Raw genomic sequence first — 20512 nt, 5'->3', positions numbered from 1 at the left:
GACATACTCCCCCCCCCCCCCCCATGCACTAATTTCATGCACCGGGCCTCTAGTACTATATTATAAAAATTAAAAATTAAGGATATGATTTGAAAACAAACTATAGGAGAAGGTTGTTAAAGAAATCTGGTAGTTAACATGGAATATGCACTTTCAAATGCTTATTATTGTTTTTTAAGAGTATAACAATACATAGAGAATATGAATCTTACATTAAAATAGTCCATGGGCCAGATACAATTTTTAAATGTGTTTAAGTTGCTTCATAAAGTTCTTTTTTCTTAAAATTTGTATTATTTTCCAACCCTTACAATTAAAGAGATCTCACTGAAAATTCTGGATTTCTAGCTTATCTTGAAAAGATTGAATCAGAATAAAGGATGTTCCAATTATTCACAGACCCTATCCTCTTATACCTCCTTATTTTATAAATTGTCTATTTATTTCATTGACTAATGGTAGCCAAATGTAGTTTAGGAATAAAGATTGTTAGCTCCAGAGTTAAAGAGGATGGCTTCATATCTGGCTTCAACATCTACTAATTGTGTGGCTCTAGACTAATCTCTCTATACCTCAGTGTTCTCTTTGGTAAAATGAAAATGAAGATGAAGATAGTGTTGTTGAGAAGATGAAATGATGAGTATACGTGAAGCATGAAGAGTAGTTTTTGTTGGCACATATTCATTACTCAGTATATGTTAACTATGATTAATAATGCTTTTTGCCTGACCCCCTCAGACATTTGAGTTGGTGATCCTCACTTTTCTCTAGTAAAGGACTTCAGCAGAATTTCTCAGATTCTGTTTTATAATATAACTAATCTTCTATATATTGGTATTCTGTACTAGATTATATTCCCCAGATTTCTTCTGTATAGTATTAAATATAAAAAATTGAACAGAGTATATTTGAAAATCAGTTTTATACAATGATTTATGAGTTGGGCAGCATCCCATCGAGCAAATAGAGAGGAGCTCCAAGTTGCTGTACAAAATGGAAGTATTCTATAGGCAGAATGGGGAAGAGAGTAGATTGTTTCATATTTCATTAACCTACCTATGGGGATGGAAGGGGATTACCTCACTAGTGCTGACCAGGTAATTCCAGGTTGATTGGTTAAAGGTTACATTCCTGGAAGAAGCTGAAAATGCAATTAGGTTAAGTATTAAGTCTTGCTTTGCAGATGTGGGGTTTAGTGACTCCATTTTGGGCCTACTGTTTCTTTTTTAGCAATAATAAGTATTCAATATATGCTAATTGATTTACATACAAGCAAATACTGACAACTATCCTATTTCTGGATTTAGGATTTACAGCTTTAGAAATTCTTACTAAATGTTAGAGACAAAAGTTTTCTGCTTTCCCCAGTATTGGTTTTACCTAATCCTCTCCTTCTGTTAGTATAGCTTGAAAGTTCAAAAATAATTTAATTTCAAAAATCTTTTTGTAGTTGGGAATTATTGACATAAGAATTTAGGAGGAAGATGTTCAAAACTATAAAATAAAATATAGGTGGTTATTTATGTAATCTTGCCTTTGTAAACATATTACTAGAGACAGAAACCATAAAGGAGATATAGGTATTTTGGGTGCATAAAAATAAAAAGAATTACTTATGTCATAAAAATGCTGCATAATTTGAAGACAAACATTGTCTGAGAAAAATATATGTATCCTATGAAAAAGGTTTAATATCCTTAATACTTAAAGCTTGCTTACAAATCATGAAGCCAATTATAATAATAAACTCCATCTACACAGGCAATAAACAAATGTCAGAGAAAACATATGAAGTCTTCAGTAATCTCACTAGTTACCAAGCAAATGCAATATAAAATTTGACTGTTACACTGGTCCACCTCCCTCCCACCAAAAAAAAAAACACACCAAAAAACACCACACATGCGCACACACAAAAACCATAGGAAATACCCATTACCATTGTTGATGAAGATCCATGGGAAATAAATTGTTGTGTACAAATCTTTCTAGAGCAAAATTTGCCAAAACCTTACAAAAAGTAAGTGTAATTGGTTCAGCAATTACACTTATAAGAATTTATCCTAAGACAATAATCATGGATGTGACAGAGATATTACTAAAAGGTATTTATCATGAGGATTATAATGTTGAATAACTGAAAGCATCCTAATTGTTTACTAATAAAGAATTGGTTACCTTAAATTGTTATTGCTATATAATGGAATAGTAGGGATGCATTACAAGTGATAATACAGATTTTAATGGAAAGGAAAACACAATAATTCATATAATCAGTATGTTTAGCATGATGGATCACATTAAAAGTATATAATATATGTGTGTGTGTATATATATATACACACACACACACACACACATACATACATACACACACACATACATACTAGAGGCCTGGTGCACAAATTTGTTTATGGGTGGGTTCCCTCTGGGTGGCCTGTGGGGATTGGGCCGAAATCCACAGACCAACACAGCCTGCAGCTCCTACCTGCCACTCCTCATCCTGGCTCCACTGCGCCTGCTGTGGGTCACACCCTATCAGTCCCGATCAGGAGAGGCTCCCACTGCCACAGCAGCACTCACCAGCCATGAGCCCTGAGTCTGGCACCCTCCTGAGGGGAGTGGCCTGTGGGATTGGGCCAAAACCAACTCTCCTACATCCCCCAAGGGGTCCCGGATTGAGAGAGGGCATAGGCTAGGCCGAGGGACCCCACTGGTGCACAATCAGGGCTGGGGAGGGACCATGGGAGGGTTCCAGGGCGTGTCCAGGCCCGTCTCCTCCAGTCCCGATCTGGGCCAATCAGGGCTGGCTGGCCAGGGAGAGATGTGGGAGGTTGGCCAGCCAGGGAGGAACCACGGGAGGGCTCCAGGGCATGTTTGGCCCATCTTGCTTGGTCACTATCGGCTGGACCCCAGCAGCAAGCTAACCTACCAGTTGGAGCATCTGCCTCCTGGTGGTCAATGCACATCATAATGACTGGTTGACCAGTCGACTGTCTGCCCCCTGGTGGTCAGTGCACATCATAGTGAGCGGTTGAACGGCCTTAGCATATCATTAGCATATTACCCTTTGATTGGTTGAACAGTCGACCGGTCACCGGACAACTGGACACTTAGCATATTAGGCTTTTATTATATAGGATACAGGTGTCCTCAAACTACGGCCCGCGGGCCACATGCAAATACAAATATCGTATTTGTTACCGTTTAGTTTTTTTACTTCAAAATAAGATATGTGCAGTGTGCATAGGAATTTGTTCATAGTTTTTTTTTTTAACTATAGTCCGGCCCTCCAACGGTCTGAGGGACAGTGAACTGGGGCCCCCTGTTTAAAAAGTTTGAGGACCCCTGATCTATATATATAGATATATGTAGATATATATATATGTGTGTGTGTGTGTATTTTTTTTTAATGCCCAGTAGAAAGGCAGGAAGGATATGTAAATTGAACTGAAATGGTAACAGCAGTACAATACAATTATGATTTCATTTTGCTCTATTTTCTATATTTTGAAAGTTTCTATTGTAAATATGTATTATTTTGACAGTGAAACAAAAGAATGTTACAAATGTGATCATAATTTAACTTATAGTTCAGTTTTTTGTGCAGTTTATTGACAATGTGATTGAGCATTGAGGCAAAGGTTACCAATGAAGTTCAGATTAGGGGAGAAATTATTGACATGGAAATTTAGTGCCACTTTTTCCAATCTTTGCATATGCTACCAATGTGTAGTAACATTCCCTGGAGCCTGTAGAAAACTTGTTAATGTCTGTAATGCTCATTTAATCATTTAGCCCTTTATTTATTCCCAGTCATAGCAGAAAGAAAACATATTTATCATTTTTTCCTATATTTTTCATCTCCCAGGGAGTCTCTTTTGCTGACACCATCCAGTTTTCACAATGTATCATTCCTTGTCTGAAACTAGACATCCTCTGCAGCCAGAAGAACAAGAAGTGGGCATTGACCCCTTGTCTAGCTACTCAAACAGGACTGGAGGTGAGTTTTGTATACAGATACTTTCTGTGGTTACCGGGAAACCTAGCAGAGGGCCTTCAGTTAGCTCTGCCTACCTTATGTGTGTAATTCTGTGGATGAAACCAAGCAGGGCAACTCTGCATAGGTATAGAGCACTGACAGGAATGAATACCACAAAACGTCTACTTTCAGTTATAGACAAAAACAGACAAATGTTTAATGCACTGCCATTTGTTTTTTTAAAAACCAAAAACTTAAACAATTACTTTAGTACTAGAGGCCCAATGCATGAAATTCGTACAAGAGTAGGTCCTCCCCCTAACCAAGCAGGGCAACTCTGCATAGGTATAGAGCACTGACAGGAATGAATACCACAAAACGTCTACTTTCAGTTATAGACAAAAACAGACAAATGTTTAATGCACTGCCATTTGTTTTTTTAAAAACCAAAAACTTAAACAATTACTTTAGTACTAGAGGCCCAATGCATGAAATTCGTGCAAGAGTAGGTCCTCCCCTTGCTGCCGGCATTGGCTTCCCTCTGGCACCTGGGACCCGGGCTTCACTCCGGCCCCTGCTTTGCCGGGAAGGTCGTCCAGAAGGATGTCTGGTCTAATTAGCATATTACGCTTTTATTATAGATAAGGATGCTGAAATGCAAAATGACTTTGTCAAAATTCTTTTAAAGAAGTCTGAGCATTTTGGTGTTGATTTTACGGGGATTTTTTTCCCTCCAGCAAGATGAGATTACTCCAGAATAAAAGACTTGCCAGATTCTCCTTCAAAAAAAAAATTAAAATTTATGTTGTACTTTTACAGATCTATGCATTTAAATTGTTAAAAGATAGATTATTAAAAAATAAACTATATTCAGGGCCAACCCCGTAAAAATTTGTCAAATGTGTAGTATATATTAGAACTCTGTATTCTTTTTTTAGTATTCGTAATAATATGGTGTATTAGAAGGAAATGAATTTGTGATAACTTTTGAAACCTTATCCTTATTTTTAAATGATTCACTTAGTGATAAAGTTGACTTATTGACTAAGAAAACTCCTTGTAATATTTTATTCATGAAATACACATATCAGGATTGTGAAATCTATTTTAAAAATCATAATTAGTCAATTTACATGTGGTTTATATACTTCAAATACAATTTTTTTTCTATATTGGTATAAATATCTGCAATTAACTCATATTTTGGAATTTTAAAAATAATTGATCCCTTAAATTGGCTATTTCAAGCTCTTGACTTTATGGAGTGTGTTATTGAAAATAGTATAATTTGCCATACAATGTATTTTATTTTATATTTGCTTTATTTAAAAGGGCTCAAAAAGGCTGCTGTTTAAGGTTTTGAAATATAAAAAATGAAAAAATTCTAACTGTCTCATTTCAGTTTCAGCATTTTAAATATTTCATTGGTAAAAATACTGCCTTCCCTAGTGATGTATTTTTTTTTAAATGCAATACCTGTAAGAATCACTCATAATTAAATAAGTCCAATTATTTTACAAACCCTTATATCAGTGGATATTATGAATATGTTTTTGGGTTAGACATATATAAAATAGTTTCACCAAAATTTTCTGGCTAAAATGTTTATTTTAGAGCATAGAATTTTGTGTTTTGTTTTTTAAATGCATATTTTTCCTCTGGTCTAGTTTATTAAATATGGATGCTTGTCTTTAAAAAAAAAGTGGTTAAAAACATTTTAAATTAATTTTATCCTTTATTGTTGCAGGAATGAGTAGTTACCTTTACTGAAAAGGCTTTTCGTTTATATCCTAGCCTAGCATTTCTATGACATACAAAGTTATTAGGACTGAATTGATGTTTAAAAGTGCCATTAATTCATTTACCCCAAATGTTCATTAACAATGTAAATGTATGCTGATGTTCTATGAGACAAGGAAGTGACTAATGACTCTTCCAACTAACAACACTTAAAATGAATAGAAACTTTAGATAGCTAATCTTGAAGTAATCAAGACCCTCATTCAACTTGGCATCTCTGTATGCTCTAAAACAGCTGTCAACTGTTAAAAATATATACAAAACACACATACACACACACACACATATGCAGAAAGAAAGATATGTAAATATCTAGTTCTTCAAAGCCATAAAGGTTACTAACCGTAGTGGGTTTTGCACATTGTATATGTAAATATTTTATATAAAGCATCTATTTCATCTTTTTAGATTTCCCTTTTGCAGAAAACGTGTGTTGCATTTTAATGGGGTTGTCATGTTTACTTTAAAAATCATCACCTTTCTAGCATGTTTGTTTATTTTAATATATGTCTTTCATGGTCTTCTCCATGTATTTGAAGCCTTTTGTACATTTTTCCCACAAGGGAATTTGTGGATGATTCATTTTCTAAGTAGTCAAACATTGGACTTTAATCAGTGGTTTCCCTGTGTAGGATTGATGTTTTTCTTCTTAATCCCTGTTATAGATTCCACAAGTAAACAAATAAGTCTTTAATTTCTCAAATCTGAATTTAAACATTTATAAAAAACAGTACATTACTGAATTAAATGATTTTGAGTATTCTGGAAAGCATTATCGAAAATAGCCACATAATAGGAATGATAGAGAAAAACTCTATTTCATGGGTGGTTGAGGAAAGTGGGTGAGGTCAGAAAAAAGAACTGTTTGGATATATACATGCAAAATCTTAGGGCATATATTCCATGTGAATTAAACTTTTAACTGCTTGAATTGCCTTTTCAAATAGAGAATAGCATAGCAAGTATGACATTTTCTCTGTGACCTATTAAATTTGTTTATATACATGAATTAAATTCCCAGGTCTTTGAACAAAGGGTATTAATTAGTAATTGACAAGTTACCTGTAATTCAATTGAAACCATAAAAAAGCAAACTGTTTGTTTAACTATTAATGGTTATTCATTCTTAGCATCTAACTTCTAGAGACCAATTAAATAAAAAAAGTAATAATTTTATTTTAAAATGAAAACAACAGTATCAAGATTTAGGGAAACCCTGGAATTACTAGTTGTTTTCACAAGCTTATAAGAGATTGTTGCTCATGATGAAAGAATATTTTTTTCTAGTAGGTCTCTTTTGAGAATAGCATTTTGTTACATATTGCCAGTATTTTTAGCTTCAATTTTATATGCCTTCTTACTTACAGCTTTTATAGTATTTAGATAATTACTACTTAATGTAATGCCTTTTTATATAATATCTGTTTCAAAGTTTTCTTTCTATCTTCATGTATAAAATATTTAGTAACCTACTTTAAAAAAATCTAAGTTCTTCTGAATATCCTGCCTACTCCATTTTTTGCCTCTGGTAATTTTGTTTTTGTCCCAAATCTTCCTTTCTTTTTGTTATAATATCATAGAGTTTTAGAACTATAAGAGAGTGCCTGGCTTTATTGCTGAATAAATCGGTAATAATTAAAATAGTTCATTGAAGTTGATATATTAAAACTCTTCTGTTATGATCTTTAGTATTGCTTTCCACGTAGTGGAAGTGGATTTAGATTTGAGTAAAAGATGTATCTGTTCTTCTGAAGATACCTGACCAAAGTATAGGATGCTACCTGAATCATTTTACTCACCTTAAACTCTGCCCTTGGTCTAATTGGCTGGAGTTATCTTGGGGGTGGGGGCAATGTCCCTTTCCTGAACAGCTCTTTAGTAGTTTTCCATTGACTAATAATAAAAATTCATACTCTTGATCATGGCATTCATGGCTCTCTTGCTAAAGATTCATGAAAATAGGCGCTTCCACTGAACAGTCATTGTGACTGTGACCAACATGGTGCTGTCTGTAATCTCCCAAGAACCCATTGTCTTCAATATATACTCCATATTGAAGATAAATGAATTGTGTGCTCTATACAAAAGTTATGGTAGTACTTGAAGAAAAAGTTAACATCAATGGAAGAAGAGTCTTGGGGTCTTGGACATTCAGAGGAGATGCAGTCTAGAGCCAAGATGAAGCTATTTGTAGACAGAGAGAGTGTCATTATTTTCATTGTAATTATAGGAGGGAAGGGAAAAAGGTGTTTACGTATAGTGAATTCATTAATTCAGTGGCATATCACTGAGTTCAATGAAATATCACTGATGCTTCCATCTCTTTTTTGATAAATTAGGGGGAGATAGTTTGCTGAAAGTGATTTGTAGAGATTGACAACGGTTAGATTGAGTTGATAAAGAATACATAACCTTGGGAGCCAAGTTTAGATTAGACATCCTAATTTATAGGTGATAGAAGCTTGTAAACTTGGATGATTATCTTCCAGCAGAATTCAGCACCTAGGATTTAGCCACAAAGTGAAGCAGACAGGGGTTTTGTCAGGAGAGTGTAATACTAGTAAGTAGACCAATTGGCAAGGAAGTTGATGGTGAAAGAATTCATTGATGTTTTGAGAATACAAGGAAGTTTGCTGTCATGCAATGGCATTTTAAGAGGGCAGAGTAGGAAGTTTTGGAAGGGATGAAGTCAGGGAAGATGAAGTATAGAGTAATATAGTGATGGAAGTTATGAAGGGGATATAGGAATAGTATATAAGTGTTTGATAAGTACATTAATTCAGTGGAATATTGTTTAGTGGTAGCCAATAAACCAGCTCAATACCTCCTTTAGTTCTGTGTAATGATTTTCATCTACTTTGATTTGGATAGGTTTGAAGCCTTTTTATTTTAAATACTTTATTTTTTGAGAGCAGATTTAGGTGCACAGCCAGATTAAGAAGAAGGTACAGATTTCCCATATACCCTCTGCCCCCACATATGCATAGCCTCCCCCATTATCAATTTCCCCCACCAGAGTGGTTCATTTGTTAGAATTGATGAACTTAAATTGACACATCATAATCACTCAAAAGTCCATAGTTTACATTAGGGTTTACTCTTGGTGCGGTACATTCTGTAAATTTGGACATATGTATCAGGATGCATTGATTATTAAAAGTATCCTACAGGGTATTTTCACAGAATTCTCTGTGCTCTGCCTATTTGTCTTCTCTCCCCTCTCCTATCAGTCATTGGAAATGATCTGATATTCTACCATTTGGTAATTACTGTATTCCTGTAAATTATAGTGATTATTTGTCTTTTCTCAACTTACAAATCTATTTGGTTTTAGTCAGAAAAAACACCCGCTAGCCTTGATTTATCAATTTATCCTCATCCTTCTATCCCTGGTAACCACTGATCTTTTTACTATCTGCATAGTTTTGCAAGAAGAATTTTTTAATAAAAAATCTCCCTAGATATCAAGAAAAAAGGCAGTTTAGATATATGAAAAACTCTAAGCAAGGCTATAAAATCACCAAGGAAAACAGTAACTTTGTCGAAGATAAAGATTGTAAAATAAATGAGAGAGTAACTTAGAAGTTCTTAAATAACAGCAAGGATTTTAAAAAGTATGGTTTTTGAAATGGCTCCTTAAAAACAGATTTTAAGTGGTATGACAGTAAGTAGAAGTGAAATCAGAGAGCAATCAACAAGACATGCCCAGTTCCTCTAAATTAAACTGTTCAAAAGAAAGTTGGAAATGAGAGGCTTAAATTTGAAAGGTCATGAGTTAGAGATCTGAGTCATTCTCCAGATATCTGTTCAAAGTATAAGACAGATAAGAAACCCAAAGAAAGAGACAGGAGAGAGCTGAGGATTGATTTGTAGGAATTCTCCATGATTAGACATTGAATAGAGGGAGCAGTATTTTGACAATATTGGAGGAATAGTGAAAGTAGGGGAAAGATGGAGGAGGCCAAAGTTATAGAAGCTACAGATATGAGAGCTTCCAGAAGGTCCAAAGTGGTCAGTGCTTCAAGGATTGCATAAGTTAAAGAGTATATAAGGAGGAAATCTATGATTTGGTGTTTGGAAGAGTATTGATGATCTATAATGTGGTTAAGCCATTTTCAAAATACTTCTAACTCACTTAAGTGGATGGAATTGAACTCAAAATCTGATTCAAAGTTAACAGAAAAAGATAGTGGATAAATATCCATGATAAATATTTAACTGATGAGGAAGGTTAACTTACACTTTAATATAAGATTTGGATGAAGCTTTGAGAATGCATTTTACCCTAATGATAATATGATTAATCTGAGCTCATCATTAATCTGAGCTCATGATTAATATGAGCGGCAGTATTTTTCATTCTTAACTTGTATTCTATGAAAATTGAAAATAAGTTACATTAGTTTTCCATCACTATACATTTCCTATAAGAAGGGTTTACTTGATAATCAAATAGATGTTTTGAAATAAGAAAATTTTTTTCTTATAATACTTGTACTTTACTCTGGAGCTTGACTGTACTGTTCTGTTAGTCCCATCTGAGCAATATAGGAAAACACAAGGGAAGAAACATTATGTTAGCAACAAGCTGTTTTAGTTTCACATTTTAGGAAAATCTGAATGTTTTAAATGGAAGAAATTAAGAAGCAAATAAATCATAAAAATTATAATATCTTAAGTTATTTACTTTAAATGGTCATTTTCTTTTTATTACATCTCCAATATTAAAAATATAATTTTCTTGAGTCATTGGAAATGATCTGATATTCTACCATTTGGTAATTACTGTATTCCTGTAAATTATAGTGATTATTTGTCTTTTCTCAACTTACAAATCTATTTGGTTTTAGTCAGAAAAAACACCCGCTAGCCTTGATTTATCAATAAATAATGAGGATTTACTTTTACTTACTCAAGTCATGTATAAAGCAATGTGTGAGTCAAATAATCATTTATATTATGGGAATATGTGTACATAAATAATAATTCTCCTACTTTATTTCCCCCATTCTTTCTTCTTCCAAATATAGAGAAATTTAATGCAATTGGCATCCTAGCATATTTGCTTAGTGACAATTTTAAATCAGTCATAGTTTATGACTGATTTTGACCAAGCTTAGAACAAATAATACTATCAATTTAAATCTTTAATCAGACTTGTGAATATATCTGTTTTATCGAACTTAAAGATTTTCAATCTTGGCATGATGGTTAAGAAATTGCAGTGATACTCAATAAATGAATAGAGATTATAGAGGCATATATATTTTTCACACTTGATAAGGCCTCAGGCCACAAGAGCGTAATATCTTAATCAATAAAGGAAAAAATAAATTAAAAAATATTTATTGATCATCTAGTATCTGGGTTAGACTATTAAACAAGTACACCTAGTGCTTTCTTTCAATGGAACTCATATTTTAGCATGAGATAGTAAAAAATGAAAAAGTATGTAAATAAGAAAAACTATGAGAGAGTGATAAGTACTGGGCAAAGAATTAACATAGGGTAATATTACCCTGAGTGACTGGGTGAAATCTCTTTGTGAAGGTGCTATGTCGGCTAGATATGAATGATACTGGAGAAGGAGCCATCATGCACAGATGGTGAGAGGGAGCAAGAGACAGGCAGACAGAGACAGAGAGATGGAAAGAAGGAAACACAAAAGGAAAGATTTCATACAAAGGAAATACCTAGGCTTGTCATATCTGAAGAACTGAAGGAAGTCATTGTGGGTGAGACACTATGAATGACAGGACTTGACACAGAATGGTCCTGGTAGGCCAAGGCCAGATTATGAGGTTTTGTAAATCAGGCTAAGGAGTATAGCTTTTATTGTAAAGACAGAGTTAACAGTTTGTATTGTTAATCTCTTGAATTTATAATTTCTTCTCAGAATGAGGGCCATAACTTTTAAATATCTATCCTTATGTACTGATACTAGGCATCTAATAAGTAATACCTGGTTTACTCCAAGTTGTAATATTTAAAAAATTTTATTTGCATGTTGCAGTTCTCTACACTAGTCCTTGTTTCCTCATTCTCAACATTTTAACTCTTTATAATGGTGAAGTAGTTTCTGTTTAATCTGAGATAAAAAGATGCCTTAAAATTATCCATTTATCTAAGGCTCAGTTACTGTGTATGGTCTGTTTCGTACCATGCAACCCATATTAAAATAGTAATAGTAAATAGTGAGACCTTTTCTCTTTGACCCATTGTGTGTGCATATGTGTGAAACTTTTGGTGGGGGACATATAATCATTTTCCCTTTGCTGATGTAATGGAAAATTTGCTTCTCTAGGACATATTAGAACAATGTATTTAATGCTCTTCAATTTAATTTGCTAGTATCACAATTAATACAATTAAGGTCACTTGAAATGAAACTATTAACAAATTGAGTAATTTACTTTAACAATGTCAATCTGTTCTCACAATTACATTTGCTTAATGAGTGTACAAGCTATTATTTAATGGCATACTTCATATAGAAAAATGTAATAATGCATTCTTGGCTCCTTATAACAGAAAGAGAGAAACTTTTAATGGACTAAGTGATTTTGTGGAAGAGCTGCTAGATATAAAGTGATAGAACAGAAAGTACAAAGCCAGAAAGCTAAGCCTGTAAGAATGTAAATAAAACAAATACTTCACTTGGTACTTAGCAATACATGTCCTGGTTATCATTGTATAGTGAGTATTGGAAACTTTTAATGGTAACTAGGGAAGGGAACATAAATTCTAGAAAATTTTAAGTGTTCAGTTTTATCTGCTTTTTACTTAATAATGCAATAGTCTTTTAATTTTTAAAAATCATCCTAATGGAGGGGAACTGAATGGTATGGAATATAAAAAAGGTAGGAAGCAAGCCCTAACCGGTTTGGCTCAGTGGATAGAGCATCGGCCTGCAGACTGAAGGGTCCCAGGTTCAATTCCAGTCAAGGGCATGTACCTTGGTTGTGGGCAAATCCCCAGTAGGGGGTGTGCAGGAGGCAGCTGATTGATGTTTCTCTCTCATTGATGTTTCTAACTCTCTATCCCTCTCCCTTCCTCTCTGTAAAAAACCAATAAAATATATCTTTTAAAAAAGTAGGAAGCGAAAAGATATGGATTCTCAAACTGGCTTTATAAAAATATTTTAATAGGTATAGATCTTACCTAAGAATTCACGCTAATAGCTTTTACCCTCTGTTGAGATCAGAAGACCCAAGGAGGAATAAATGGTTACATTTCTGTTTCTATGGGAGCAGTATAAGATGAAGGAGGTGACTTGTCCACAAAGTCATAATTAATAAGATCTGCTGTTGTCTATAAACATGAGAGCAAGATTTACTATCATGTAATAAAATGGAGATTTTATGTGGAAGAGAGATAAATGCAATCTAGATAATACAATACTCTAACTTTAAAAATTATTTTGATAATTTTTTGGCTTAATTTGATTGATTGATTTCAGTTTATATTGCTTTCATCCTTTTTTTTCCTCCTTTGGTTAATGATAAAAATTCATAAAGATACAAGTAAAAAAAAAGCAGGCACAAGAATAATTATGTAATAAATATTTAAATGTAAAATAGAAGAAACTTAGAGAATCCACAGACTTTGAAATATTAACTATATCTCTCATTTCTAGAAAAGAGGTTCATAGGAGTGTATTTAGTTTTTCAATATTTCTATATATTTTGCAACAACTCTTCCACCAGCTTTCATTGTGTATCCCAAATTCTGAGTTCATTCTACCAGGTTGTTCATAGATCAGATGAGTCAGAATTAGTTAATTTACTTGAAGAACAATCTATTTTGTAATAGTAGAAAACTAGTTGAGATAATTATTTAAATAGCATTTTGAATACTTAAATACATCAACTACTACTTTAGGTAGTTACTACCTATCCTACATAATAAAAGCCTAATATGCTAAGTGTCCAGTCGTCCAGTCAGCTGTTCAACGAATCAAAGCGTAATATGCTAATGATATGCTAAGGCTGCTCAACTGCTCACTATGATGTGCACTGACCACCAGGGGTCAGACAGTTGACCGGTCAACCAGACGCTATGACGTGTACTGACCACCACGGGGCAGACGCTCCGACCGGTAGGTTAGCTTGCTGCTGGGGTCCGGCCAATCAGGACTGAACGAGATGGGCTGGACATGCCTTGGATCCCTCCCGCGTCCCTCCCTGGCCTCGATCATGCACTGGTGGGGTCCCTCGGCCTGGCCTGCGCCCTCTCACAATCTGGGATCCCTCAGGGGAAGTCGGAGAGCCAGTTTTAGCCCCATCCTGCAGGCCAGGCCGAGGGACCCCACTGGTGCACAAATTCATGCATCGGGCCTCTAGTACTGTAATAATCAATTCTCATTTGGCCATGATTTGATTTTCATTATATCTGGTCTCTCAATTCTATCTTGAATTTTGAAATGTTTTTACTATAGACTCCTTAGCCTATCTTAGAGAAATTTGGAACAACAACCAGAATCTGATTCTTTAAAAACTTGATCTTTAAAATGTAATAGATTTTAAAAAGACATTGCTTTGTTAAATCAGAGAAGGTCAAATGTAAGAAGTAAACTGCTTTCTTCCAAATTTTGCCTATATGTGGTCTTCATTGTTAGTTCTCTTTCTATCTGGAGAGTCTAAGAAATCGCTGAAAACTTTTTGAAAGAACATAATATGCCCTTAAAGTGTTTAATATATGTCAGGTCTGAGGATTGATTCAACAGCATGTCAGTTTTATAGTGTTTCAGAAGCACTTTCCCAAGCCTATAGAGCAGCCTCTATTTTCTTGAATTAAGTGAAGTTTTAGAGTAAGCTCTAAAAGGCTTTCACAGCCTGGTTCTATGCATTTTTTCACTCACTTTTCAGTGTAACTAGACAGGATTTCACTATTAAAATTTAAGAGCCACTCAGAATAGTCAATACAACATTGAGGGAGAACAATCTTTGGGAGACTGTCACCACCTGACTTAAGAATAAAGAGCCTAGAAATAGACGCATGTACAGTGGGGCCTTGACTTACGAGTTTAATTCGTTCCGTGACAGAGCACGTAACTCAAATTACTGGTATGTGAAATCAACAGTGAACGAGTGAGACACGTGATGCTGGGCTGATGTTGTGGCGTTCACTGTGACGTTCGCTGAGCCAACTAGCGGTGGGGTATCTGAAGCTGGCTTGTAACCCGAATTTTAGCTCGCAACTCAAAGCAAAAATTGGCCGAGAGACGGCTCGTATCTCGAAAAATTCGTTAGTCGGGACACTCGTAGTCAAGGCCCCACTGTAATTATAGTTAAGTGATCTTGACAAAGGAGCAAAGGTAATTCAATGGAGAATGGATAGTATTTTCAACAAACAATGCTGGCACAATTGCATATCCACATGCAAAGAAAAATCTAGATACAGATTTTATATTTTTCACAAAAATTAGCTCAAAATAGATCATAGACCTAAATGTAAAATACAAAACTATAAAATTCCTAGAAGATGACATAAGAGAATCTTGGTGACCTTGCATTTGGTGATGACATTTTAGTTTTAGTTTCAAAACCATGATTTATGAAAGAAAAATTTGATAAGTTGTACTTCATTAAAATTGAAACCTTTTTTTCTTTGAAAGACATTGTTAGGATAATGAAAGATAAACCACAGACAAGCCACAGACTAGGAGAAAAATCTTTACAAAACATACCTGATAAAGGACTCTAGTATCTGAAACAAGCAAAGAACTTTTATAATAACTCAATAATAAAAAACAAACAACCTATGGGCAACAGAAACCTCACCAAGGAAGAGATACACATGGCAGATAAGCATAGGAAAAGATGTTCAGCATCATAGGGCATTAGGGAATTGCAAATTAAAATGAAGTACTGCTACACACCTGTTAGAATGACTAAAATCCGAAACACTGACAATACCAAATGCCAGTGAGGATGAGGAGCAACGGTAACTCTCATTCACTGCTTCTGGGAATGCAAAATGTCACAGTTTCTTTGGAAGACAGTTTGACATTTATTCATTTATTTATTTTTACAAAACAAAGCTTACTCTTACCATGTGATCCAGCAATTGCACTCTTTGGTATTTACCCAAATGAGTTGAAAGCTTATGTCCATACATAAACCTTCACACAGTGTTTATATCAGCTATATTCATAATTGACAAAACTTGGAAGCAACCAAGGTGTTCTTTAGTAGGTGAATGGATAAACAATCTATGGTACATGTATACAATGGAATTATTATTCAGTGATAAAAATAAGCTACTAAGCCACAGAAAGACAAGGTGGAACCTAATATGCACATTGCTAAGTGAAAGAAACCAATTTGAAAAGGCTACATAACATAATCCTATGATACTCTGTAAAAGGCAGAAACTCTGGAGACACTGAAAAGATTAGTGGTGGTCCTTAGGGGTGGGGAGGGGAAGGAGGGAAAGGTGAATAGGTGGGGCACAGGGGATTTTCATTCTTTATGATATTGTCATGGTGGATATATGTCACTATACATTCATTTATTAAAACCCATAGAATGTACAACACAAAGATTAAACCCTAATGTAAATTATGGACTTTAGTTAATAATGTATCACTATTGATACATCAATGTACCAATGTACCATACTAACCTAAGTTGTGAATACTAAGCAGAAACTGTATACATGAGGGTCTGGGGTGAGGGGCAGATATATGGGGGGAGGACTCTTTCTGCTCAATTTTTTTAAATCCTAAAACATCTCTAAAAAATAAAGTTTGTTAAATTTAAAAAAAGGCCTCAGAGTTTCTCTTCTATTGATTTTTACTTCTCCAAGTAAGTGGTGTCATACCTTTTCCTCTCATTCATTATGACACTTCAATATAGAGCACATGTATAGTTTATTTAAAATATAAAGAATACTCAGGACTAGGAAATGACAAATTATAAAAAGAAAAAAGTGTGCTACACTCGTTGCTCATGATGACATCTCTCAATTAAGTTAACTCAGACCTTTTTAGTTTATAATAATTCTCTGTCTCACTCCTGAAATAGGCTGAATTCTCTTATAATTGAATCCTGTGCGTAGTCTTTCCCATAAACATAACCTATTACCAATCTAATCCTTCATGTAACAATATTTTTAAATAATTCTGTCTTTAATTAGTGAACAAAACTTTTTTTTTTCTAAAACCCTTAATTTTAGATTGGAAATATTCTCATACTCATTTTTTTTCTTTGATTTTTCTGGTTACTTGTATAATAGATAGTAAAGGAAAAGTCTTAGTATATTTCAGAAGCCAATCTGAGGTCAAATTTTATACTTTTTTAGAATTGAGATTGGCAATTTTTTTCTTAAAGGTCTAGATAGTAAATATTTTAGGTTTGTAGGCAATGCCATTTTAGTCTGAAAGCAGTTATAGACAATAATTGAAACAAATGCCTATGCATGTGTTTCAGTTAAACATTACCAAAATAGGTCTGCCTATTTGGCCCATTGGTTGTAGTTTGTTGACCTCTATTTTAGAGTAACCATTACTATGTTATTAAAATAAATATAGATAATGGAAGTGTGACAGAGAGTAATAGTATATTCCCTTTTTCCAAAATTTTCTTTAAATTATAATATCTTAAAAACTGGGCTTGTTAGCATTGGGACTACCAAATCAAAAGGCTGCTTTACATGAATTTAGAGGCATCTTGTCAAAAAGACTCTCTTATTATTATGATTCCTTAAATACTCACTAATTTAGTTGGATTGCAACTGTGCTAATTAGTATAAAGAAATATACTCATTTTTGTATGATGATCCTGTATTCTGCAGCTTTGCTGAATTCACTTATTAGTTTGTGTTTGTGTATTCCTTAGTATTTCCTCTATATAAAGATCATGTCAGCTTTTAATAGAGATCATTTCACTTCTTCCTTTTCAACTCAGATGCCTTTTCTTTTACTTGCCTAGTTACTCTGGCTAGAACTTCTAGTATAATGCTGAATACAAATGGTGTCTTATTTGTGATTCAAGGGAGAAAGCTTTCCTTTAGCAGTTTGAACATATTTATGACAATCGATTTAAAGTCTTTGTCTAGTAAGTGTAATGCCTGGGCTTCCTTAGGGACATTTTCTGTTCATTTCTTTTTTCCCCCCTGTCAATGAGCCAAACTTTTTTTGTTTCTTTGCATTTCTCTTAATTTGTTTGTTGCAAACTGGTTAATTTTGACTATTATAGCAACTCTAGATATCCTATCCTCCCCCCCCCACCCCATGTTCTTGGGGTTTGTTGGTTCTTAATGGAGTTACCAGACAGCTTGAAACTTCTACTACATTTTTTTTTTTCACAACAAGGTCTACGTAGCTCACTCTGACTTCAGCAACTACTAGGTTACCACAATGCAGCAGCTTCTTCTTTATTATTATTTCCCCTCTTTGTTGTAAGCTTTGACTAGATTTCAGTTATGCAAAAGTTGATTATTAACAGGGTTTTGTTTTTTTTCCAACTTTTAGTTATTTTTGTGGATAGAGCTCTGGAGTTCCCTGCTCTGCCATTTTTTCAGTCACTCCTTCTGCTGTATTATGAAGAGGCATTTACAATGACAATTTTAAAAAATCTATCTTTTAAAATAATGAATATGGAGAGACAGCAGAAAAACTGCCAATAATGTTTTTAGATAGGTACAGAAGAATCACATACCTCGTAATACTTTTAAAAAAAAATGTGTTTCTTATTTCAGTACGAGAAGCACTTAGTAAGTTCTTCCATTTATTTTATTTGTCTTTATTATTAGAATGTCGTAGGAATAATAGTATTATACTTTAAAATTTCTCAGTTTTGATGTTATATAATTTTCAAAATTTTACGTCAATCTATTTCTATTAGGTAATTTAACATTGTTGTCCAGATTCACTTTGCAAATGTGCAGAATTTAATATGTTATTCTCTTTGATTTTGTTAAAGAAGATTGAAGTTGGGCTAATGGGTGCCTCATTCCTCTCCCTCCTCCCTGTGGGTCCTGTGAATTCACTCTGGTGAGGTTTGTTTAGCCTCTGGTAGGTTATATACCTGGAGTACCTGTTATCCATGCAGAGTTCTTGGAGTAACACTAGTTGTTATCCAAACCGGGAGTGGGAGACTTCCTCTTAGCTGTATAGTTTCTGATTAATTTGTTCGTGAAGTTTTAGATCTTCTGACAACATAGTAAACTTTAAGTTTTATCTTTTAATAAGGGCTTATGACTAAGTTTGTCCCAATTATGACATCAGGAGTGTGACAGATTTCATACTGAGAAATAGTATTGCACACCACAGTGTGTTAAAGAGCCTTTCTGTTCACATCTTTAAGGATGAAACATGAAATCGTCACAACATTAATTCCTTTCAAGACAGTGGTATTAACCATGACTGGCTTTTTATTGCTGCACTTGGTTTCCATCCTGTAATTTTCTCCTGTTCAGTTTCTCTTCAGTTCTGGTGTCCTAGTATGGGAATGACTTTTTTCCTTAAGTATTGGCAGATTGATGACATTAAAAGATCAACATTATGATAAAAAATAATCATTGTTCTTTTCCTGTCTGAAAGCAACTTTTTACTTATTTTTTAAAAAATATATTTCTTTATTGGTTTCAGTGTGGAAGGGAGAAGGAGAGAGAGATAGAAACATCAATGATGAGAGAGAATCATTGATCGGCTGCCTCCTGCACGACCCCTACTGGGGATTGAGCCCGCAACCCAGGCATGTGTCCTTGGCCGGAATCAAACCCGGGACCCTTCAGTCCGCAGGCTGACGCTTTATCCACTGAGCCAAGCCAGCTAGGGCAAGCAACTTTTTAAATAGATAAACTATAAATGATTCACAAGTTAACATTAGGAATGAAAAGGAGACTCTTTTCATGGGGTTCTTTTAATACTTTGCCAGTTATCTGTAATATCTCTGCTTAATAAGGCTGTTGCTGCATTTAGTTTCTGATAGTTCTTGAGAAAAACTTTTGAAGGTACAATTAAGATTGTTTTTTTTAAAGTCATCATATTCAAGCAGCTACATTTAATAGTTAATATAATTTTATCCTAACAATGTAATTGTATGGGCCCAAATTATCTATAGACAGTTTATGTATTTTTAGTCATTCAGAGGTTAAATTATTTTTTGCAGCTTCCAGGTGTGAATGTTCCCCACTCCCACGTAGTTCAGGGTTCAGAATCTGGAGGACGGGCCACATGCAAATGAAAGAGACAAGACAAGAAATAATAATTTGGAAATATTGGGGGCCAGGCGGGCAAGCCCAATGCAAGAGAAAGGACTTCCACTGGTGCCCAGGCCTCGCCAGCCTTTTATTCAATATTGGATACACATCTAGCCCTTAGGCAGGTAATTGCGGTAACAGACAGACTATCTTAAAGGTTAGTAAATATTAGAAGGATTTACTCTGAGACTATTTCATCAGGAAATCACTTGAACCACCATTGTCGGGACTAGACAATTGGTGTATAACTCTGGCCCTTGCCATGGGGTTCAAGGTTCACCAGCATTCCAGGATTCTTGTTTGCACTTCTCTGATAGTAAAGACAATGGGTGGCTTCCTGCACCAGGCATATTTTAATAGTTTTTTTTCCCCAGTCTTTATTTATTTAAATTAAATCTTTATTGTTCAGATTATTACATTGGTTCCTCTTTCCCCCCCCATAGTTCCCCTCCACCTGGTTCCCACCCCACCCTCTGCCCTCTCCCCCCACACTGTCCTCATCCATAGGTGTATGATTTTTGT

General features: G+C 34.5%; 1 protein-coding gene across 13 annotated transcripts in view; it reads left to right on the top strand.

Annotated features, from left to right (window-relative positions):
* Positions 1 to 20512, top strand: part of TBC1D5 (TBC1 domain family, member 5) — a 425203-nt gene that overhangs the window by 157174 nt on the left and 247517 nt on the right. For 11 of the 13 annotated variants that reach the window (XM_014537570.1, XM_005863632.2, XM_014537574.1 and 8 more), the window contains one exon: positions 3872 to 4003. In XM_014537570.1, coding sequence (XP_014393056.1) covers positions 3907 to 4003 — 97 coding nt within the window. In that variant the 5' untranslated portion in view covers positions 3872 to 3906. Of the gene's footprint in view, positions 1 to 3868; positions 4004 to 20512 lie in introns of those variants that run through there. The other 2 variants (XM_014537573.1, XM_014537575.1) reach the window with 2 other exon arrangements.

Source organism: Myotis brandtii, unplaced genomic scaffold (assembly GCF_000412655.1).
Source record: "Myotis brandtii unplaced genomic scaffold, ASM41265v1 scaffold18, whole genome shotgun sequence".
NCBI classification, from domain to species: Eukaryota; Metazoa; Chordata; class Mammalia; order Chiroptera; family Vespertilionidae; genus Myotis; species Myotis brandtii.
This window is presented reverse-complemented; position numbering and strand designations above follow the sequence as displayed.